The sequence below is a fragment of the Oncorhynchus clarkii genome, chromosome 27, assembly GCF_045791955.1.
Source record: "Oncorhynchus clarkii lewisi isolate Uvic-CL-2024 chromosome 27, UVic_Ocla_1.0, whole genome shotgun sequence".
Lineage (NCBI taxonomy): Eukaryota > Metazoa > Chordata > Actinopteri > Salmoniformes > Salmonidae > Oncorhynchus > Oncorhynchus clarkii.
In genome coordinates, this window is record NC_092173.1 from 43278386 (window position 1) to 43303385 (window position 25000).

At 46.4% G+C, this 25000-nt stretch overlaps 1 protein-coding gene across 1 annotated transcript in view; it reads right to left on the bottom strand.

Annotated features, from left to right (window-relative positions):
* The window catches only part of LOC139385592 (glucan (1,4-alpha-), branching enzyme 1b), a 353162-nt gene that overhangs the window by 187680 nt on the left and 140482 nt on the right, over nt 1-25000 (bottom strand). Inside the window, exons 8-9 of the mRNA XM_071130792.1 lie at nt 4872-4987; nt 2598-2725 (exon numbers count right to left, since the gene is read on the bottom strand). Of these exons, the coding sequence (XP_070986893.1) occupies nt 2598-2725; nt 4872-4987 (244 nt within the window). The remainder of the gene's footprint in view (nt 1-2597; nt 2726-4871; nt 4988-25000) is intronic.

Here is a 25000-nt window from a genome sequence, read left to right on the forward strand (position 1 = left end):
ATACTGAGAATACTCCATGAGCAACACATACTCTCCAAATACTACCTCTGCACCATCGAGAGCTTCCTGACCTGTTGCAGCACGGCCTGGTACGGGAATGGATCCGTCTACGACCGAAAGGCCCACCGACGGGCGGTGAAGACAACTACTCGAAACGGTGCCTGAGGAAGGTCCGCAGCATCATCAAGGACCAGCCACGAGCTGTTTTCTCCCTTGCAGACGGTATCGGAGCATGATGGCTGATACCAACAGGCTCAGAGACAGTTTCTATGAACAAGCCTGGATAAGAGTGTCTGCTAAATGACTCAAATGTGAAGGTAAAACTATCAGACTGCTGAACACCTGAACTGGACTGAGCACCTGTTCTGATTCTCCACACCTTAGAACACACACACCAACACTCATGCTACACACACACACCTGCTGCTACCAGACTCTTATTACAATATTATTTATATATATATATATATATAATTATAATGCTCAATTAAAAACACTTGCCACTCAATTCCCCCCTTTCCCTGATACAGGTGTAAATACTGGGACTATAAACTGTGCCTTCCTGTACTATACTAATGATAAAATGTTTATTATATTATACTGAGCATTTGACTTTATATATTAGTTTTAAATTCAACTGGTTTTACTAGTTGTAATTGTTATTGCATTGCGGAGAAGGAACCTGCCAACACGTTGTTGGAAGATTGATACTATGCGTCTACGCTGTACATACGACTAATAAAACTCCAAAAACACTGACACTGTTCCAGGAACAACACGGAGAGGATCCTAGAAAAAATCCAGTTTAATTGAATGAATTCGAGCCAAAAACAAAGCAGCGGCTTCCGTTTACTGGCAACATTATTCCTTAATTACAGAGATGATCAAAGATGTGAGACAATAATAAGTGCCTTAATTAATCATGACCAGGGAGGGGGGGGAGGGGGGGGGGGGGTGTCATCCACGACTCATTTAATGTATTGTGTTTGTGTGTGTTTTTGGATTTAGAGTCAGGACTCCTCCAGTGTGTGTTTTGGATGTAGAGTCAGGACTCCTCCAGTGTGTGTTTTGGATGTAGAGTCAGGACTCCTGCAGTGTGTGTTTTGGATGTAGAGTCAGGACTCCTCCAGTGTGTGTTTTGGATGTAGAGTCAGGACTCCTCCAGTGTGTGTTTTGGATGTAGAGTCAGGACTCCTCCAGTGTGTGTTTTGGATGTAGAGTCAGGTCTCCTCCAGTGTGTGTTTTGGATGTAGAGTCAGGACTCCTGCCGTGTGTGTTTTGGATGTAGAGTCAGGACTCCTGCCGTGTGTGTTTTGGATGTAGAGTCAGGACTCCTGCCGTGTGTGTTTTGGATGTAGAGTCAGGACTCCTGCCGTGTGTGTTTTGGATGTAGAGTCAGGACTTCTCCAGTGTGTGTTTTGGATGTAGAGTCAGGACTTCTCCAGTGTGTGTTTTGGATGTAGAGTCAGGACTCCTCCCGTGTGTGTTTTGGATGTAGAGTCAGGACTCCTCCAGTGTGTGTTTTGGATGTAGAGTCAGGACTCCTCCAGTGTGTGTTTTGGATGTAGAGTCAGGTCTCCTCCAGTGTGTGTTTTGGATGTAGAGTCAGGACTCCTGCCGTGTGTGTTTTGGATGTAGAGTCAGGACTCCTGCAGTGTGTGTTTTGGATGTAGAGTCAGGACTCCTGCCGTGTGTGTTTTGGATGTAGAGTCAGGACTCCTGCAGTGTGTGTTTTGGATGTAGAGTCAGGACTCCTGCCGTGTGTGTTTTGGATGTAGAGTCAGGACTCCTGCAGTGTGTGTTTTGGATGTAGAGTCAGGACTCCTGCCGTGTGTGTTTTGGATGTAGAGTCAGGACTCCTCCAGTGTGTGTTTTGGATGTAGAGTCAGGACTCCTGCAGTGTGTGTTTTGGATGTAGAGTCAGGACTCCTGCAGTGTGTGTTTTGGATGTAGAGTCAGGACTCCTCCAGTGTGTGTTTTGGATGTAGAGTCAGGACTCCTGCCGTGTGTGTTTTGGATGTAGAGTCAGGACTCCTCCAGTGTGTGTTTTGGATGTAGAGTCAGGACTCCTGCCGTGTGTGTTTTGGATGTAGAGTCAGGTCTCCTCCAGTGTGTGTTTTGGATGTAGAGTCAGGACTCCTCCAGTGTGTGTTTTGGATGTAGAGTCAGGACTCCTGCAGTGTGTGTTTTGGATGTAGAGTCAGGACTCCTGCAGTGTGTGTTTTGGATGTAGAGTCAGGACTCCTCCAGTGTGTGTTTTGGATGTAGAGTCAGGACTCCTGCCGTGTGTGTTTTGGATGTAGAGTCAGGTCTCCTCCAGTGTGTGTTTTGGATGTAGAGTCAGGACTCCTCCAGTGTGTGTTTTAGACGTAGAGTCAGGACTCCTGCCGTGTGTGTTTTACTGTTTTAGTAGAGTCCTACAGAGTCAGCGTTGTTCACTGTGGGGTGGTCTGAAGCTATAGCCTGGACCCGGATCTTGATGTGATTTAATACTACTAATTCCTCTCACCATTGTTGCCATGACATTCAGGACACCATACCGATTTTACGTATCAACAATTTTGGTACATATTGAAGTGCCTAAGGACCAGTGTTACCTCTGCGATGGTGATGCAGTCAGGATACAGGGTGTGCAGGACATGATTAGCTGTCATCAGATAGACCAGGGAATCTTCATCCACCTGAAGACCAAAGTACTCAGAGTAGTCTCCTGAAAACATACTGCCTGAGGACAGAGAAAGAGCAAGGCTATCACCTAGGGAGCTAGGGGGTAGGAGTCAGGGGGTAAGGGTTAATGGGTAGGGGGTTAGGGTTAGGGAGCTATGGTGTAGGAGAAAGGAAGCTAAGAGCAAGGGTGTAGGGGTTAAGAGGTACAGTAAGAGCTCGTACGTAGAATAGTCTCCTGAAAATATACTACCTGAGGACAGAGGTACAACACCCACACTGAATATATAACCAATTTATAACCATAACCCACACTGAATTCATAACCAATTTATAACCATAACCCACACTGAATACATAACCACTTTATAACCATAACCCACACTGAATACATAACCAATTTATAACCATAACCCACACTGAATTCATAACCAATTTATAACCATAACCCACACTGAATACATAACCAATTTATAACCATAACCCACACTGAATTCATAACCAATGTATAACCATAATCCACACTGAATACATAACCAATTTATAACCATAACCCACACTGAATACATAACCAATTTATAACCATAACCCACACTGAATACATAACCAATTTATAACCATAACCCGCACTGAATACATAACCAATTTATGACCATAACCCACACTGAATTCATAACCAATTTATAACCATAACCCACACTGAATTCATAACCAATTTATAACCATAACCCACACTGAATACATAACCAATTTATAACCATAACCCACACTGAATACATAACCAATTTATAACCATAACCCGCACTGAATACATAACCAATTTATGACCATAACCCACACTGAATTCATAACCAATTTATAACCATAACCCACACTGAATTCATAACCAATTTATAACCATAACCCACACTGAATACATAACCAATTTATAACCATAACCCACACTGAATACATAACCAATTTATAACCATAACCCACACTGAATACATAACCAATTTATAACCATAACCCACACTGAATACATAACCAATGTATAACCATAACCCACACTGAATACATAACCAATTTATAACCATAACCCACACTGAATATATAACCAATTTATAACCATAATCCACACTGAATACATAACCAATTTATAACCATAACCCACACTGAATACATAACCAATTTATAACCATAACCCACACTGAATACATAACCAATTTATAACCATAATCCACACTGAATACATAACCAATTTATAACCATAACCCACACTGAATACATAACCAATTTATAACCATAACCCACACTGAATACACAGACAATGTAAACCATAACCCACACTGAATACACAGACAATGTAAACCATAACCCACACTGAATACACAGACAATGTAAACCAAAAAACTCTACTGTTGTTAGTGCACTTCATATGAAATACGTTATGTACGCTCTGTACATAGTGAAAATAACATTAAACCATTTTGTTTTATTTAAAAGCACATCAGCCATGACGTTGCAGGTGCTTGGGAACACTGCTCTGGCATGTTTATACAAGTTGTGTCAGCCTCTATTTAAAAAGCTCTGACGAAGGCCAAGAGGTCGACGCATAAGCTTGAATAAACAAAGTGATATGAGCAATATCAGTGTGTGGGATTTTCGCTTAACAATACCAGAAACACTAGACTGCTGCTAGTGTAAAGAATATGAAGTGATTATGAAAGCACTATATTTCATTTCTAGTTTGAACAGGAGTCTTAGGATGCCCAATATGAATCCCTATAGCCCTTACCAATGCCATGGTGGTGCCCAATATGAATCCCTATAACCCTTACCAATGCCATGGTGATGCCCAATATGAATCCCTATAGCCCTTACCAATGCCATGGTGATGCCCAATATGAATCCCTATAGCCCTTACCAATGCCATGGTGATGCCCAATATGAATCCCTATAGCCCTTACCAATGCCATGGTGATGCCCAATATGAAACCCTAAAGCCCTTACCAATGCCATGGTGATGCCCAATATGAAACCCTATAGCGCTTACCAATGCCATGGTGATGCCCAATATGAAACCCTAAAGCCCTTACCAATGCCATGGTGATGCCCAATATGAAACCCTAAAGCCCTTACCAATGCCATGGTGGTGCCCAATATGAAACCCTAAAGCCCTTACCAATGCCATGGTGATGCCCAATATGAAACCCTAAAGCCCTTACCAATGCCATGGTGATGGTACATCATGGACGTCACCCCATCGAACCTGAAGCCATCAAAACGATACTCCTCCATCCACCAACGCAGGTTAGACAGCAGGAACCTCAGCACCTCCCAGCTGACGCACGCACGGGCAGGCACGGACACACACACACACACACACACACACACACACACACACACACAAGAGCAAGGTCAGGAAAACAAGTATTTAATAATTGAAACGTGTGATGTTGCTGGTTGGAGGTTTGTTCTACAGCGCTACAGGTCATTCCCATCTGATGTTGATGCTTAGGCACAGGTGTGTGTGTGTGTGTGTGTGTGTGTGATAGACGCATGCGCGCGCACACACAGACACACACACAGACACACACACACATTGGGCCACAGTGTCCAGTTCTCTCTGGCTCTCTATCTGGCTGAGTAAATCAATGTCTTACAGTAGGGTAACTGAGCACTCCTCCTGGTCTACATCCCAAATAGCACCCTATTCCCTATTTTAGTGCACTACTTTTGACCAGGGACCATAGGGATCTGGTCAAAACGAGTGTGCCAAATAGGGAATAGGGTGCTATTTGGGATGGAGGCCTGATCTCTATCAGAGCACATGGCCACTGGCTAAGTGTTTAGTATGGCCACCGTCTCACTGTGTCTCAGTCTGATAGGATTTCATGTAACACTTGGGTAAACAAACACCAAGCGAGGGAATTGAGTTCCTACTCCTGAGAATGAGATCAGCGATACTCTCTAACGTGCTTTGTGGCCTCTCTCCTTCTAACGTGGCACGTCCCAAATGGCACACCGTTTCCCTATTTAGTGCACTACTTTTGACCACGGCTCATAGGGTTCTGGTCAAAAGTAGTGCACTATATAGGGATATAGGGTGCCATTTGAGAGACGCACAACGTGACTCCCTCCTCCGTCCAACATAGCGAACCAATACTCAGAATAAACACAGGAAAAGAAAGACAGAGCCAAGGTCCTTTTAAAGCACTGCAATATCAAAACTACTTCAACAACTTCGGGAGGACTGGACAGAGAAAGTGTAATTGAGGTGATTCGGTCAAGGTGAACCACGCTCACATGACAAGTCGCCTCGACCGAGGCCTGAAGAAGCCCCCCCCCCATCCATCAAGTTAATACCTGGGCTTTAGCTCAGCGGGGTATCTGGTTTAGCGGCACGCAGGAGACCCAGGTTCGAACCCAAGCCATACAAGCAAGATAGTGAGCTAAGTGTTAGATGAAACAAAATATAGGACATCATGATTATGCAGAGAGACACTGGCCCCAATTACCTCTCCTTCATCCCAAAGTGTGCATTTGAAAGAGAACGGACTGGTGTAAGAAATATGCTAGCCAGGCTAGCCCATGCCTCCACCAATCAAATGCTTTCAGATTTGTGGGAAGTAGTGAACGAGTGTACACTTCAGGAAAAAGGAGATATTATTAGGAAACATCCTGTACTCTTCCTCCCTTGTTTACCGTGGCGATGAGGAGGGATTAGAAAATGCTGATTCTATCCTTAAAATAGTATTGTATCCTGGGGAGGCTCAAGGATCTGAGAGTGCTCCTGAAGTAAGCAGGCTCTTAAAGCTCTAGGTCTCTCTCTGTGCTGCCTCACTTCTGCCTCAGCAAGGGCACGTTGCCATAGAAACTTAACATGGCAGTGCTAGCTGGTGGCTGGCCTGCTGTGTAGAGCCTCATTGAGCTAGCTGGTGGCTGGCCTGCTGTGTAGCGCCTCATTGAGCTAGCTGGTGGCTGGCCTGCTGTGTAGAGCCTCATTGAGCTAGCTGGTGGCTGGCCTGCTGTGTAGAGCCTCATTGAGCTAGCCGGTGGCTGGTGGTGCCGACACCATTGTGGAGATCATCGCTGAGGCCATGGAGATTGTGGAGGTCATCGCTGAGACCATGGAGATTGTGGAGGTCATCACTGAGACCATGGAGATTATGGAGGTCATCACTGAGACCATGGAGATTGTGGAGGTCATCGCTGAGACCATGGAGATTGTGGAGGTCATCACTGAGACCATGGAGATTGTGGAGGTCATCGCTGAGACCATGGAGATTGTGGAGGTCATCACTGAGACCATGGAGATTGTGGAGGTCATCGCTGAGACCATGGAGATTGTGGAGGTCATCACTGAGACCATGGAGATTGTGGAGGTCATCACTGAGACCATGGAGATTGTGGAGGTCATCACTGAGACCATGGAGATTGTGGAGGTCATCGCTGAGACCATGGAGATTGTGGAGGTCATCGCTGAGACCATGGAGATTGTGGAGGTCATCACTGAGACCATGGAGATTGTGGAGGTAATCGCTGAGACCATGGAGATTGTGGAGGTAATCGCTGAGACCATGGAGATTGTGGAGGTAATCGCTGAGACCATGGAGATTGTGGAGGTCATCACTGAGACCATGGAGATTGTAGAGGCCATGGACATTATGAGACGCCAGTCAGGTATGAAAAAAAAAATGACATTTTTTATGTGCCTTCAGCTGTGCTCTTTCTAGAAACCAAGGCTTTAATTATAACAGTGAAGATGGGTGAGCAGAGTTCACACTCAATGGAAGACAATTTCTTAAAACCAATATCCAAAAGCCATGTATTTATTTAGATGGCACTGAACTGCATAAGTGCCATCGGCAAAAAATATGCACCCGACACAGGCACCATTGACAACTACTGTATAACAGATCTCTGGAACATATTCTTAAGGGACACAGACTGAATGCCTCCAATGCATTATCCACACCGTGTTGTCGACGCCCTTATCCACACCGTGGTGTCGACGCCCTTATCCACACCGTGGTGTCGATGCCATTATCCACACCGTGGTGTCGACGCCCGTATCCACACCATTATCCACACCGTGGTGTCGACGCCATTATCCACACCATTATCCCTGCCGTGGTGTCGACACCATTATCCACACCGTGGTGTCGACGCCATTATCCACACCGTGGTGTCGACGCCATTATCCACACCATTATCCACACTGGTGTCGACGCCATTATCCACACCATTATCCACACCGTGGTGTCGACGCCATTGTCCACACCGTGGTGTCAACACCATTATCCTCACCATCATCCACACTGGTGTCGACGCCATTATCCACACTGGTGTCGACGCCATTATCCACACCATGGTGTCGACGCCCGTATCCACACCATTATCCACACCGTGGTGTTGACTCCATTATCCACGCTGTGGTGTCGACACCATTATCCACACTGTGGTGTCGACAGCATTTTCCACACTGGTGTCGATGGCATTATCCACACCATTATCCACACCGTGGTGTCGACGCCATTATCCACACCATTATCCACGCCATTATCCACACCGTGGTGTCGACACCATTATCCACACCGTGGTGTCGACGCCATTATCCACACCGTGGTGTCGACGCCATTATCCACACCGTGGTGTTGACGCCATTATCCACACTGTGGTGTCTAGGAGCCTGGTTAGAAAAGACAGGCTAGAGGAGCCTGGTTAGAAAGGACAGGCGATAGGAGCCTGGTTAGAAAGGACAGGCTAGAGGAGCCTGGTTAGAAAGGACAGGCTATAGGAGCCTGGTCAGAAATGACAGGCGGTAGGAGCCTGGTTAGAAAGGACAGGCTAGAGGAGCCTGGTTAGAAAGGACAGGCTATAGGAGCCTGGTTAGAAAGGACAGGCGGTAGGAGCCTGGTTAGAAAGGACAGGCGGTAGTAGCCTGGTTAGAAAGGACAGGCTAGAGGAGCCTGGTTAGAAAGGACAGGCGGTAGGAGCCTGGTTAGAAAGGACAGGCTAGAGGAACCTGGTTAGAAAAGACAGGCGGTAGGAGCCTGGTTAGAAAGGACAGGCGGTAGGAGCCTGGTTAGAAAGGACAGGCGGTAGGAGCCTGGTTAGAAAGGACAGGCGGTAGGAGCCTGGTTAGAAAGGACAAGGCGATAGGAGCCTGGTTAGAAAGGACAAGGCGATAGGAGCCTGGTTAGAAAGGACAGGCGGTAGGAGCCTGGTTAGAAAGGACAGGCGGTAGGAGCCTGGTTAGAAAGGACAGGCGGTAGGAGCCTGGTTAGAAAGGACAAGGCGATAGGAGCCTGGTTAGAAAGGACAGGCGGTAGGAGCCTGGTTAGAAAGGACAGGCGGTAGGTGCCTGGTTAGAAAGGACAGGCTATAGGAGCCTGGTTAGAAAGGACAGGCGGTAGGAGCCTGGTCAGAAAGGACAGGCGGTAGGAGCCTGCTGGAGAAACAAGTCTAAATGTAGTGTTAAATCGTATCCTGTTGTTCGTACCGTTTGGAGTTACTATGTATTTCCCCGTTATCACCTGGCGTCATTTTGCTTTCCTTTTTGAGTTTGTTTTAAAATTGGAATCTGTCTATGCTTACCTGGAAACCAGCTGCATGGGTCACTCGCCCTCAAAAGGAACTGTGTGACAAACATGGACAAATAAATGCAATATTTTTGTTATACCAAGAAGCTCAAGTCTTTTCTTGGAACCGTTTTGGAGACGTGTCTGACAGGAAGCGGTTCATTAGAACATAGGGACGATAAACACACCGCTACGTAATGATGCACAGCACTGCCGTGTCACTCCAGCACACACACACACACACGTCATATGAACCAATTTATATACACTAGCTGAGGCTACACGCCAGCTACACGTGTGTACAGTAATCATGTCAAGGACCACATTGTGTTAATGGTCCGAAGCAATCATGATCCTTCTGGACATACCAGAACATCATGGAAGAGATCGAAGATCGTCCTGGACAGACCAGAACATCATGGAAGAGATCGACGATTGTTCTGGACAGACCAGAACATCATGGAAGAGATCGACGATCGTTCTGGACAGACCAGAACATCATGGAAGAGATCGACGATTGTTCTGGACAGACCAGAACATCATGGAAGAGACCAATTATAATTCAGACCACAAAGCCCTGGCCTCCGGCCTCTCTCTTTTCACATGTAAAAACTTCATACAGAGATGGATGCAAATGATCCACAATATAGGCTGAATGTAAGAGAGAGAGAGAGAGGGAGGAGAGAGAGAGAGGGAGGAGAGAAACAGAGAGAGGGAGAGACAGGAGAGAGAGAAGGAGAGACAGGGGAGAGAGAGAGAGGGAGGAGAGAAACAGAGAGAGGGAGGAGAGAAACAGAGAGAGGGAGGAGAGAAACAGAGAGAGGGAGAGACAGGAGAGAGAGAGGGAGGAGAGAAACAAAGAGAGGGAGAGACAGGGGGGAGAGAAAGGGAGGGGGGGGACAGAGAGAGAGCATTACTGAGGGACGCCTGGATCAAACCTAATAGAAGTTTCACATCTGAAGACCCCTGTTCAAGGTAATAGGTAGCTTCATTAACTGCCTGACAGAAAGTCTTGCCACACCCTGAGCTGTTCAAGGCAATAGGTAGCTTCATTAACTGCCTGACAGGAAGTCTTGCCACGCCCTGAGCTGTTCAAGGTAATAGGTAGCTTCATTAACTGCCTGACAGGAAGTCTTGCCACACCCTGAGCTGTTCAAGGTAATAGGTAGCTTCATTAACTGCCTGACAGGAAGTCTTGCCACGCCCTGAGCTGTTCAAGGTAATAAGTAGCTTCATTAACTGCCTGACAGGAAGTCTTGCCACGCCCTGAGCCATGTAACTTACAGTCCTGGTTCATTTATTCTCTATTTGTAACAATGTCTGCGTCTGAAATGGCACCCTGTTCCCTACATAGTGCATTGTTCCTGGCCAAGAGCATTGCACTAGATAGGGAATAGAGTGTCATTTGGGACACACAGCCAAGGTGTCCTTGGTCTTGTTTGAAAAAGGTCCATTAAAGCAGCAGTGGGAAGCAGCTAGGGCCAAATAAAGGAGGCAGCTAGTGCCTAATACAGGAGGCAGCTAGGGCCTAATACAGGAGGCAGCTAGGGCCTAATACAGGAGGCAGCTAGGGCCTAATAAAGGAGGCAGCTAGGGCCTAATACAGGAGGCAGCTAGGGCCTAATAAAGGAGGCAGCTAGGGCCTAATACAGGAGGCAGCTAGGGCCTAATAAAGGAGGCAGCTAGGGCCTAATACAGGAGGCAGCTAGGGCCTAATAAAGGAGGCAGCTAGGGCCTAATAAAGGAGGCAGCTAGGGCCTAATAAAGGAGGCAGCTAGGGCCTAATACAGGAGGCAGCTAGGGCCTAATAAAGGAGGCAGCTAGGGCCTAATACAGGAAGCAGCTAGGGCCTAATAAAGGAGGCAGCTAGGGCCTAATAAAGGAGCCAGCTAGGGCCTAATACAGGAAGCAGCTAGGGCCTAATACAGGAAGCAGCTAGGGCCTAATACAGGAGGCAGCTAGGGCCTAATACAGGAAGCAGCTAGGGCCTAATACAGGAAGCAGCTAGGGCCTAATACAGGAAGCAGCTAGGGCCTAATACAGGAAGCAGCTAGGGCCTAATACAGGAGGCAGCTAGGGCCTAATACAGGAGGCAGCTAGGGCCTAATACAGGAGGCAGCTAGGGCCTAATACAGGAAGCAGCTAGGGCCTAATACAGGAGGCAGCTAGGGCCTAATACAGGAGGCAGCTAGGGCCTAATACAGGAGGCAGCTAGGGCCTAATACAGGAGGCAGCTAGGGCCTAATACAGGAGGCAGCTAGGGCCTAATACAGGAAGCAGCTAGGGCCTAATACAGGAGGCAGCTAGGGCCTAATACAGGAGGCAGCTAGGGCCTAATACAGGAGGCAGCTAGGGCCTAATACAGGAAGCAGCTAGGGCCTAATACAGGAAGCAGCTAGGGCCTAATACAGGAGGCAGCTAGGGCCTAATACAGGAGGCAGCTAGGGCCTAATACAGGAGGCAGCTAGGGCCTAATACAGGAAGCAGCTAGGGCCTAATACAGGAGGCAGCTAGGGCCTAATACAGGAAGCAGCTAGGGCCTAATACAGGAGGCAGCTAGGGCCTAATACAGGAGGCAGCTAGGGCCTAATACAGGAATGCAGCTAGGGCCTAATACAGGAGGCAGCTAGGGCCTAATACCGGAAGCAGCTAGTGCCTAATACAGGAAGCAGCTAGGGACTAATACAGGAGGCAGCTAGGGCCTAATACAGGAGGCAGCTAGGGCCTAATACAGGAGGCAGCTAGGGCCTAATACAGGAAGCAGCTAGGGCCTAATACAGGAAGCAGCTAGGGCCTAATACAGGAGGCAGCTAGGGCCTAATACAGGAAGCAGCTAGGGCCTAATACAGGAAGCAGCTAGGGCCTAATACAGGAGGCAGCTAGGGCCTAATACAGGAAGCAGCTAGGGCCTAATACAGGAGGCAGCTAGGGCCTAATACAGGAAGCAGCTAGGGCCTAATACAGGAAGCAGCTAGGGCCTAATACAGGAAGCAGCTAGGGCCTAATACAGGAAGCAGCTAGGGCCTAATACAGGAGGCAGCTAGGGCCTAATACAGGAAGCAGCTAGGGCCTAATACAGGAGGCAGCTAGGGCCTAATACAGGAAGCAGCTAGGGCCTAATACAGGAAGCAGCTAGGGCCTAATACAGGAAGCAGCTAGGGCCTAATACAGAAAGCAGCTAAGGCCTAATACAGGAAGCAGCTAGGGCCTAATACAGGAAGCAGCTAGGGCCTAATACAGGAAGCAGCTAGGGCCTAATACAGGAAGCAGCTAGGGCCTAATACAGAAAGCAGCTAAGGCCTAATACAGGAAGCAGCTAGGGCCTAATACAGGAAGCAGCTAGGGCAGAAGGGCTCCTGTAGCTACATGTCTGCTTCTCTGGCTACCTACTGTTCGCCTGACAACTCACCTTGAATTAAATTCCGCTGCTCTATCGATTTCTCCTTATACATTTCCGTCCGAATCTGCCATCCTAGAAGTCGTCTGTGTGACTTCAACATGAGGTCGGGAGAAGAATCCATTATGGAAAAGAAGTTTGGCCAGAGCCCTTGTGGATGGGTCGCCAGGCAAGACTACAGGTTCATTGATAAACGGTTATAAATATTAATAGAAATGTGTGAAAAATAAGCCTTCCGTGTTCCTGTGAAGCATCGAGGCGCCGGTTTAGATTCCTGACGTTTCTATTTATTGTGTTTTTCATCTAACAGGAAAACATGGCGGACGTGTTTATCGCCGATTCTATTACTGTAGACACGTTGAAATATTCCAGACAGCTTTGATCTGTTCCCAAATGGCACCCTACTCCCTATGGGCCCCGGTCAATAGTAGTGCCGTATATGGGGCGGCAGGTAGCACAGCGGTTAGAGCGTTGGATTAGTAACCGAAAGGCTGCAAAATCGAAACACCGAGCTGAACAAGGTAAAAATCTGAACAAGGCACCCACTGTTCCTAGACCAGTTAACCCACTGTTACTAGGTTGTTCTGTCCCTGAACAGGCAGTTAACTCACTGTTCCTAGAACAGTTAACCCACTGTTCCTAGGTTGTTCTGCCCCTGAACAGGCAGTTAACCCACTGTTCCTAGACCAGTTAACCCACTGTTCCTAGACCAGTTAACCCACTGTTCCTAGGCTAGTTAACCCACTGTTCCTAGGCTAGTTAACCAACTGTTCCTAGACCAGTTAACCAACTGTTCCTAGACCAGTTAACCCACTGTTCCTAGACCAGTTAACCCACTGTTCCTAGACCAGTTAACCCACTGTTCCTAGACCAGTTAACCCACTGTTCCTAGACCAGTTAACCCACTGTTCCTAGACCAGTTAACCCACTGTTCCTAGACCAGTTAACCCACTGTTCCTAGACCAGTTAACCCACTGTTCCTAGACCAGTTAACCCACTGTTCCTAGACCAGTTAGCCCCACTGTTCCTAGACCAGTTAACCCGCTGTTCCTAGACCAGTTAACCCACTGTTCCTAGACCAGTTAACCCACTGTTCCTAGACCAGTTAACCCACTGTTCCTAGACCAGTTAACCCACTGTTCCTAGACCAGTTAACCCACTGTTCCTAGACCAGTTAACCCACTGTTCCTAGACCAGTTAACCCACTGTTCCTAGACCAGTTAACCCACTGTTCCTAGACCAGTTAACCCACTGTTCCTAGACCAGTTAACCCACTGTTCCTAGACCAGTTAACCCACTGTTCCTAGACCAGTTAACCTACTGTTCCTAGACCAGTTAACCCACTGTTCCTAGACCAGTTGACCCACTGTTCCTAGACCAGTTAACCCACTGTTCCTAGACCAGTTAACCCACTGTTCCTAGACCAGTTAACCCACTGTTCCTAGACCTGTTAGCCCCACTGTTCCTAGACCAGTTAACCCACTGTTCCTAGACCAGTTAACCCACTGTTCCTAGACCAGTTAACCCACTGTTCCTAGACCAGTTAACCCACTGTTCCTAGACCAGTTAACCCACTGTTCCTAGACCAGTTAACCCACTGTTCCTAGACCAGTTAACCCACTGTTCCTAGACCAGTTAACCCACTGTTCCTAGACCAGTTAACCCACTGTTCCTAGACCAGTTAGCCACACTGTTCCTAGACCAGTTAACCCACTGTTCCTAGACCAGTTAACCCACTGTTCCTAGACCAGTTAACCCACTGTTCCTAGACCAGTTAACCCACTGTTCCTAGACCAGTTAACCCACTGTTCCTAGACCAGTTAGCCCCACTGTTCCTAGACCAGTTAGCCCCACTGTTCCTAGACCAGTTAACCCACTGTTCCTAGACCAGTTAACCCACTGTTCCTAGACCAGTTAACCCACTGTTCCTAGACCAGTTAACCCACTGTTCCTAGACCAGTTAACCCACTGTTCCTAGACCAGTTAACCCACTGTTCCTAGACCAGTTAGCCCCACTGTTCCTAGACCAGTTAACCCACTGTTCCTAGACCAGTTAACCCACTGTTCCTAGACCAGTTAACCCACTGTTCCTAGACCAGTTAACCCACTGTTCCTAGACCAGTTAACCCACTGTTCCTAGACCGTCATTGTAAATAAGGATTTGTTCTTAACTGACTTGACCTAGTAAAATAAACTAAATACAAATATATGGTGCTATGGGCCCTGGTCAAAATCTAGTGCCCTATAGGGAATAGGGTGCCATTTGGGACGCAGAGAGTTTGAATAGCTCACGCTGCTGGTTTGAGGGCAGGAACAAGAGGAAGGATTTTCTTGACAAATAACAATTATAGAGCACGCACGCACGCGCACACACACACACACACACACACACACACACACACACACACACACACACACACACACACACACACACACACACACACACACACACACACACACACACACACACACACACACACACACACACACACACACACACACACACACACACACACACACACACACACACACACACACACACACACACACACAGCTAAGTTTCCTTTTGTTGGCAGAACCTGAAGCCTCACCTTACCAGCGAAGGTGGGAATTTCCAATAGCAGCATTCTGATACATACACACTCTCAGCCACACGGAACACAGGCAACACTCCTCTGGGCTTTATCTAATGGCTCATCAGAAGCCTCCCAGCAGTGACATATGTCTGCTCCCTTAGTCTCTCTCTCCCTCCGTCTCTAATGAGTCCTTGTGATACCAGGAGAGTTCAATAAGTAATGAAAGAAGCAGCCCTGCTCTCGCTCTGTCTTGTTATAGTGTTATAATAGCCTCCATGGCGGACTCTAAACATCACTATAAAGTATTGTAAGAGAGCGGCGCGAGCTGTGATGAGACCAAACGGGCTCCAATGGCGTGCATATCAAATGTGAGCTCAAAAGGGCCTTTAATAGACAACAGAGGACTGAGTCTGGTACCTCATTTAATAGACAACAGAGGACAGAGTCTGGTACCTCATTTAATAGACAACAGAGGACAGAGTCTGGTACCTCATTTAAAAGAGAACAGAGGACTGAGTCTGGTACCTCATTTAATAGACAACAGAGGACTGAGTCTGGTACCTCATTTAATAGATAACAGAAGACAGTGTCCAGAGTCTGGTACCTCATTTAATAGACAACAGAGGACAGAGTCTGGTACCTCATTTAATAGACAACAGAGGACAGAGTCTGGTACCTCATTTAATAGACAACAGAGGACAGAGTCTGGTACCTCATTTAAAAGAGAACAGAGGACTGAGTCTGGTACCTCATTTAATAGACAACAGAGGACTGAGTCTGGTACCTCATTTAATAGATAACAGAAGACAGTGTCCAGAGTCTGGTACCTCATTTAATAGACAACAGAGGACAGAGTCTGGTACCTCATTTAATAGACAACAGAGGACTGAGTCTGGTACCTCATTTAAAAGAGAACAGAGGACTGAGTCTGGTACCTCATTTAATAGACAACAGAGGACTGAGTCTGGTACCTCATTTAATAGACAACAGAGGACTGAGTCTGGTACCTCATTTAATAGACAACAGAAGACAGTGTCCAGAGTCTGGTACCTCATTTAATAGAGAACAGAGGACTGAGTCTGGTACCTCATTTAATAGACAACAGAGGACTGAGTCTGGTACCTCATTTAAAAGAGAACAGAGGACTGAGTCTGGTACCTCATTTAATAGACAACAGAGGACTGAGTCTGGTACCTCATTTAATAGACAACAGAGGACTGAGTCTGGTACCTCATTTAATAGACAACAGAAGACAGTGTCCAGAGTCTGGTACCTCATTTAATAGACAACAGAAGACAGTGTCCAGAGTCTGGTACCTCATTTAATAGACAATAGAAGACTGAGTGTCCAGAGTCTATAATGTGTGAATGGGGATGATTCCACAGAGACAGAATGAAAGGAAGATTAGAGAAGAGAAAGAGACAGTTTAATACCAGATCCTACAACAACACCAAATCAATAGAGTTAGAGTAGGTCCAAAATGACATCCTATTCTCTATAGGGCCCTGGTCTAAAGTAGTGCACTACATAGGGGATAGGGTCCCATACGGTTCTGGTCTAAATTAGTGCACTACATAGGGTATAGGGTTCCATTTGGGATCCAGCCTTAGTGAGGACCATTAGGGTCAGTCGCAGTGGATTTTACCCACAGACAGTTTCCTTCATGTCCCTGTAATTACATGAAAACTAACGCAGAGCATAGCAGAGATCTCCGAGCAGCAAACAGTGGATTATCGTCGTCGTTATTTATGAATAATTGATACAACCGTCTCGTCCCGAAGGCTAGACACCTAATGGTAGGATCAAAGAGAAACAAGGAGGAACCTTAAACTGGCCTCCATAACTAAGTAAGAGACTGTGGGTATTAGGTAAACAGAACAGCCAGCTAAACTGATGGTCTATTTGACTAAAATATGTATTTTAATCTCAGGCTCGTGGTTTTGCCCTCAGTCTTCTGCTCCGGTCTCAGACACTTGTCAGCTAGAGAAATATATATATGTATATATATACACACACACACACACACACACACACACACACACATATATATATATATACACACACAGATATACATATATACACATCAGGTGGCAGGTAGCCTAGTGGTTAAGAGCTTTAGGCCAGTAACATAGGTCACTGGTTCGAATCCCCTAGCCGACAAGGTGAAAAATCTGTCGATGTGCCCTTGAGCAAGGCACTTAACCCTAATTGCTCCTGTTAGTCACTCTGGATAAATGTCTAAAATGTTTTTTGTTTTTTTAAGTACATATGTAAAAGAAGCTGAGATGTAGATTTTCGTTTTATTCCACCTCGATCCTTATCCACCTTAGTATTCTCCTGCGTTCTGAGTTGGCACCCTTATTTCCCTATGGGCCCCGGTCAAAAGTAGTGCCATTTGGAACGCACCCTGGATAGTACACATACATATGTTCTTTGTCTGCTATACCGTTTAGCTTCTAGCAGTGTATTCACCTCAGGTGAGTCAGTATGCTAACCTTGGCTATGTATGAGCCAAACAGAGCTGCCGATGCTGCTGTTGCACTTACAAAGCACAGACACACACACACAGACACACAGATACACAGATACACAGACACACACACACACACACACACACACACACACACACACACACACACACACACACACACACACACACAACCACCTTCCTTTGCCTTCACTTCTCAGGCAGCGTTCTGCTCCCGCAGATCTTCAGACACAAATGTATCTTCAGGACTACAGTGAGCAGGTCTCCCCTGAATACCAACTCAAGCTGAGAGAGGAAGAGGCTGCAAAATAAATCTCCCAAGGACAGAAAAATACTTTTATATGTGTGCTAGCAGCTCTGTGTCTCTGTGTGTGTGTGTGTGTGTGTGTGTCTCTGTGTATGTGTGTGTGTGTGTGTGTGTGTGTGTGTGTGTGTGTGTGTGTGTGTGTGGCTTTCCTACTTCTTCACTTTCTGAAGATGAATGACATTAGGTTGCCGCGAGGCCCTGGTCACAATAACGGTCTGTTTTTTTTTAATCAACCAGGCCTCTGCTATCAATGAAGAATCAGGAGAGGATACAACTCCTTCCAGAGAACCAGGATGCATCCCAAAGTGTACCCTATTCCCTATACAGTGCACTCTTTGTGTTCACATCCTTATATTTTCAGTTTTGTATCAATCATTTAAAAAAATGTCAACTGCTGTTCAACTGAATTCTATTCATCTAATCATAGATTCTTCTCAACCAGGCCTTCAGTTTCACAGCTACAGAGTTTCCTTTAAAATCTAGGCACTGGCCGTGATCCGAAATCTACATTTGTGAAAGACGGATTTGGAGTAAAACTTGGAGTTTACAGCAAGTAATGCGTCAATTGAAGAGTCACCAGAAGCTTAATGGAAAATTCCACACCAAAAACTATTAGTCCCATTGTTGGTATAGTCCCAAAAATGTGTTGCATGTCAGCAATCAAGTTAAGATATATAGTTGTTGCGTCAAATTATGCAAAAAGCAGCATCATACCCACTGTGTTTATTTTGAAAGTTCTAGATCTTCAGAACTTAATTGATGACAAGTAAAATATTTTGGAACTATATCAACAATGGACTAATGAAACAAACACTTGTCACCCGACTCCATCTTCATCAAACATCTCTCTGACCATCCTTCCTCTGATCAAGACGTGAACTGTCCCGCTACATCTCTCTGACCATCCTTCCTCTGATCAAGACGTGAACTGTCCCGCTACATCTCTCTGACCATCCTTCCTCTGACCAAGACATGAACTGTCCCGCTACATCTCTCTGACCATCCTTCCTCTGACCAAGACATGAACTGTCCCGCTACATCTCTCTGACCATCCTTCCTCTGATCAAGCCATGAACTGTCCCGCTACATCTCTCTGACCATCCTTCCTCTGACCAAGACATGAACTGTCCCGCTACATCTCTCTGATCAAGACATGAACTGTCCCGCTACATCTCTGACCATCCTTCCTCTGATCAAGACATGAACTGTCCCGCTCCATCTCTCTGACCATCCTTCCTCTGACCAAGACATGAACTGTCCCGCTACATCTCTCTGATCAAGACATGAACTGTCCCGCTACATCTCTCTGACCAAGACATGAACTGTCCCGCTACATCTCTCTGACCAAGACATGAACTGTCCCGCTCCATCTCTCTGACCAAGACATGAACTGTCCCGCTACATCTCTCTGACCATCCTTCCTCTGACCAAGACATGAACTGTCCCGCTCCATCTCTCTGACCATCCTTCCTCTGACCAAGACATGAACTGTCCCTCTGACCAAGACATGAACTGTCCCGCTCCATCTCTCTGACCATCCTTCCTCTGACCAAGACATGAACTGTCCCTCTGACCAAGACATGAACTGTCCCGCTCCATCTCTCTGACCATCCTTCCTCTGATCAAGACATGAACTGTCCCGCTCCATCTCTCTGACCAAGACATGAACTGTCCCGCTCCATCTCTCTGACCAAGACATGAACTGTCCCTTTGATCAAGACATGAACTGTCCCTCTGACCAAGACATGAACTGTCCCGCTCCATCTCTGACCATCCTTCCTCTGATCAAGACATGAACTGTCCCGCTCCATCTCTCTGACCATCCTTCCTCTGACCAAGACATGAACTGTCCCGCTACATCTCTCTGACCATCCTTCCTCTGACCAAGACATGAACTGTCCCGCTACATCTCTCTGACCATCCTTCCTCTGACCAAGACATGAACTGTCCCGCTACATCTCTCTGACCATCCTTCCTCTGACCAAGACATGAACTGTCCCGCTACATCTCTCTGATCAAGACATGAACTGTCCCGCTCCATCTCTCTGACCAAGACATGAACTGTCCCGCTACATCTCTCTGACCATCCTTCCTCTGATCAAGACATGAACTGTCCCGCTACATCTCTGACCATCCTTCCTCTGATCAAGACATGAACTGTCCCGCTCCATCTCTCTGACCATCCTTCCTCTGACCAAGACATGAACTGTCCCGCTACATCTCTCTGACCATCCTTCCTCTGACCAAGACATGAACTGTCCCGCTCCATCTCTCTGACCATCCTTCCTCTGACCAAGACATGAACTGTCCCGCTCCATCTCTGACCATCCTTCCTCTGATCAAGACATGAACTGTCCCGCTACATCTCTCTGACCATCCTTCCTCTGACCAAGACATGAACTGTCCCGCTACATCTCTGACCATCCTTCCTCTGATCAAGACATGAACTGTCCCGCTACATCTCTCTGACCATCCTTCCTCTGACCAAGACATGAACTGTCCCGCTACATCTCTCTGACCATCCTTCCTCTGACCAAGACATGAACTGTCCCGCTACATCTCTCTGATCAAGACATGAACTGTCCCGCTCCATCTCTCTGACCAAGACATGAACTGTCCCGCTACATCTCTCTGACCATCCTTCCTCTGACCAAGACATGAACTGTCCCGCTCCATCTCTCTGACCATCCTTCCTCTGACCAAGACATGAACTGTCCCGCTACATCTCTCTGACCATCCTTCCTCTGACCAAGACATGAACTGTCCCGCTACATCTCTCTGACCAAGACATGAACTGTCCCTTTGATCAAGACATGAACTGTCCCTCTGACCAAGACATGAACTGTCCCGCTCCATCTCTGACCATCCTTCCTCTGATCAAGACATGAACTGTCCCGCTCCATCTCTCTGACCATCCTTCCTCTGACCAAGACATGAACTGTCCCGCTACATCTCTCTGACCATCCTTCCTCTGACCAAGACATGAACTGTCCCTCTAAATCTCTCTGACCATCCTTCCTCTGACCAAGACATGAACTGTCCCTTTGATCAAGACAAAGCAAATGGCGCCGGAGGAGATACTTTCTGTGACTGTTTATTTTCCACCACAGACAGATGCTGGCACTAAGACCGCACTCAGACAGCTGTATAAGGAAATAAGCAAACAGGAAACCACTCACCCAGAGGCGGCGCTCCTAGTGGCCGGAGACTTTAATGCAGGGAAACTTAAATCAGTTCTACCAAACCTCTATCAATATGTTAAATGAGAGGGAAAACAATTATAGATCACCTGTACTCCACACACAGAAATGCATACAGAGTTCTCCCTCACCCTCCATTTGCTAAATCCGACCACAATTCTATCCTCCTGAAGCACCAGTGACTCGGTCTATAAAAAAAGTGGTCAGATGAAGCAGATGCTAAACTACAGGACTGTTCTGCTATCATAGACTGGAACATGTTCCAGGATTCTTCCGATGGCATTGAGGAGTACACCACATCAGTCCTTGGCTTTATCAATAAGTGCATTGAGGACGTCGTCCCTACGTACATACCCCAACCAGAAGCCATGGATTACAGACAACAGCTCTACCCTGAGCTAAAGGGTAGAACTGCCGCTTTCAAGGTGTGGGACTCTAACCCAAAAGCTTACAAGAAATCCCGCTATGCCCTGCGACGAACCATCAAACAGGCAAAGTGTCAATACAGGGCTAAGTTTGAATCGTACTACACCGGTTCCGACGCTCGTTGGATGTGGCAGGGCTTGCAAACTATTACAGACTACAAAGGGAAGCACAGCCGCGAGCTGCCCAGTGACACGAGCTAAATCACTTCTATGCTCGCTTCGAGGCAAGCAACACTGAGGCATGCATAAGAGAATCAGCTGTTCCGGACGACTGTGTGATCACGTTCTCTGCAGCCGATGTGAGTAAGACCTTTAAACAGGTCAACATTCACAAGGCTGCAGGGCCAGATGCATTACCAGGACGTGTGCTCCGGGCATGTGCTGACCAACCGGCAGGTGTCTTCACTCACATTTTCAACATGTCCCTGATTGAGTCTGTAATACCAACATGTTTCAAGCAGACCACCATAGTCCCTGTGCCCAAGAACACAAAGGCAACCAGCCTAAATGACTACCGACCCGTAGCACTCACATCCGTAGCCATGAAGTGCTTTGAAAGGCTGGTAAATGGCTCACATTAACACCATTATCCCAGAAACCCTAGACCCACAATTTGCATACCGCCCAAACAGATCCACAGATGATGCAATATCTATTGCACTCCACACTGCCCATTCCCACCTGGACAAAAGGAACACCTATGTGAGAATGCTATTCATTGACTACAGCTCAGTGTTCAACACAATAGTACCCTCAAAGCTCATCACTAAGCTAAGGAACCTGGGACTAAACACCTCCCCCTGCAACTGGATCCTGGACTTCCTGACGGGCCGCCCCCAGGTGGTGAGGGTAGGTAGCAACACATCTGCCACGCTGATCCTCAACACTGGAGCTCCCCAGGGGTACGTGCTCAGTCCCCTCCTGTACTCCCTGTTCACCCACGACTGCATGGCCAGGCACGACTCCAACACCATCATTAAGTTTACCCACGACACAACGGTGGTAGGCCTGATCACCGACAATGACGAGACAGCCTATAGGGAGGAGGTCAGAGACCTGGCCGGGTGGTGCCAGAATAACAACCTATCCCTCAACGTGATCAAGGCTAAGGAGATGATTCCCATTCTCATCGACGGGGCTGTAGTGGAGCAGGTTGAGAGCTTCAAATTTCTTGTTGTTCCACATCAACAACAAACTAGAATGCTCCAAAACACACCAAGACAGTCGTGAAGAAGGCACGACAAAGCCTATTCCTCCTCAGGAAACTAAAAAGATTTGGCATGGGTCCTGAGATCCTCAAAAAAAAATACTACAGCTGCAACATCGAGAGCATCCTGACCGGTTGCATCACTGCCTGGTACGGCAACTGCTCGGTCTTCGACCGCAAGGCACTTCATTGGGTAGTGCGTACGGCCCAGTACATCACTGGGGCAAAGCTGCCTGCCATCCAGGACCTCTACACCAGGCGGTGTCAGAGGAAGGCCCTGAAAATTGTCAAAGACCACAGCCACCCCAGTCATAGACTGTTCTCTCTACTACCGCATGGCAAGCGGTACCGGAGTGCCAAGTCTAGGTCCAAAAGACTTCTAAACAGTTTTTACCCACAAACCATAAGAATATTTGCATTGTGCCTCCCCCAACCCCTCTTTTACGCTGCTGCTACTCTCTGTTTATCTTATATGCATAGTCACTTGAACGATACCTACATGTACATGCTACCTCAATAAGCCTAACTAACAGGTGTCTGTATATAGCCTTGCTACTCTTTTTTCAAATGTCTTTTTACTGTTGTTTTATTTCTTTACTTAGCTACACACACACACACACACACACACACACACACACACACAAACGCACACTATTGGTTAGAGCCTGTAAGTAAGCATTTCACTGTAAGGTCTACTACACCTGTTGTATTCAGCATTTCACTGTAAGGTCTACTACACCTGTTGTATTCAGCATTTCACTGTAAGGTCTACTACTACACCTGTTGTATTCAGCATTTCACTGTAAGGTCTACTACACCTGTTGTATTCGGCATTTCACTGTAAGGTCTACTACACCTGTTGTATTCAGCATTTCACTGTAAGGTCTACTACACCTGTTGTATTCAGCGTTTCACTGTAAGGTCTACTACACCTGTTGTATTCAGTATTTCACTATAAGGTCTACTACACCTGTTGTATTCGGCATTTCACTATAAGGTCTACTACACCTGTTGTATTCAGCATTTCACTGTAAGGTCTACTACACCTGTTGTATTCAGCATTTCACTGTAAGGTCTACTACACCTGTTGTTTTCGGCATTTCACTGTAAGGTCTACTACACCTGTTGTTTTCGGCATTTCACTGTAAGGTCTACTACACCTGTTTTATTCGGCATTTCACTGTAAGGTCTACTACACCTGTTGTATTCGGCATTTCACTGTAAGGTCTACTACACCTGTTCTATTCGGCATTTCACTGTAAGGTCTACTACACCTGTTGTATTCGGCATTTCACTGTAAGGTCTACTACACCTGTTGTATTCATAATTTCACTGTAAGGTCTATTACACCTGTTGTTTTCGGCGCACGTGACAAATAAACTTTGATTTGATTTGACATGAACTCTCCCCACTTTTGGAGGATGCTTGCACTCAAATACTTGGCCTCTATTGGTTGACCTAGCCAACTAGGCTACTCATGATGTATTGCTGGTTTGTTTTCTTGCATTTGACGCAGTTTGAGATTATGGAACGTGCTATAGGAATGTAATGAATTACTATTATCCCAAAGATGGTTTATTTAGTTCAGTAAAAAAAAAAAGCTCTGAAAAATGCCAAGGGGCAAACACGTAAGCTTCCAGAGAGACCTGATACTAGAAAGAGCAGCGTGTGTTTTCATTTGTTCTTTCAACTTATCTAATTGTTACCATGTACCTAGAACAACATAGCTCAGATGTGAAAGTGCATTTTGGGATGTTGAAAGTTAAAAATAAAAAAAACACACCAACATTATATGTACTGGTATCAAATACAAATGTTTATTACAAATTACAAATGAGAAAACAGAAATACATTTTGGGTTAAAAAAAAAAGTTCACCAAAAAACATTTGGAGAAATCAATACATTAATAGCTAATAAGCTACACAAATATACTTTAAATACATACAACTGCTTCTTATTCACGGCCATTCTTATTTATGGCCATTCTTATTTACGGCCATTCTTATTCACGGCCACTCTTATTTATGGCCATTCTTATTTACGGCCATTCTTATTTACGGCCATTCTTATTCACGGCCATTCTTATTTATGGCCATTCTTATTCACGGCCATTCTTATTTATGGCCATTCTTATTCACGGCCATTCTTATTTATGGCCATTCTTATTCA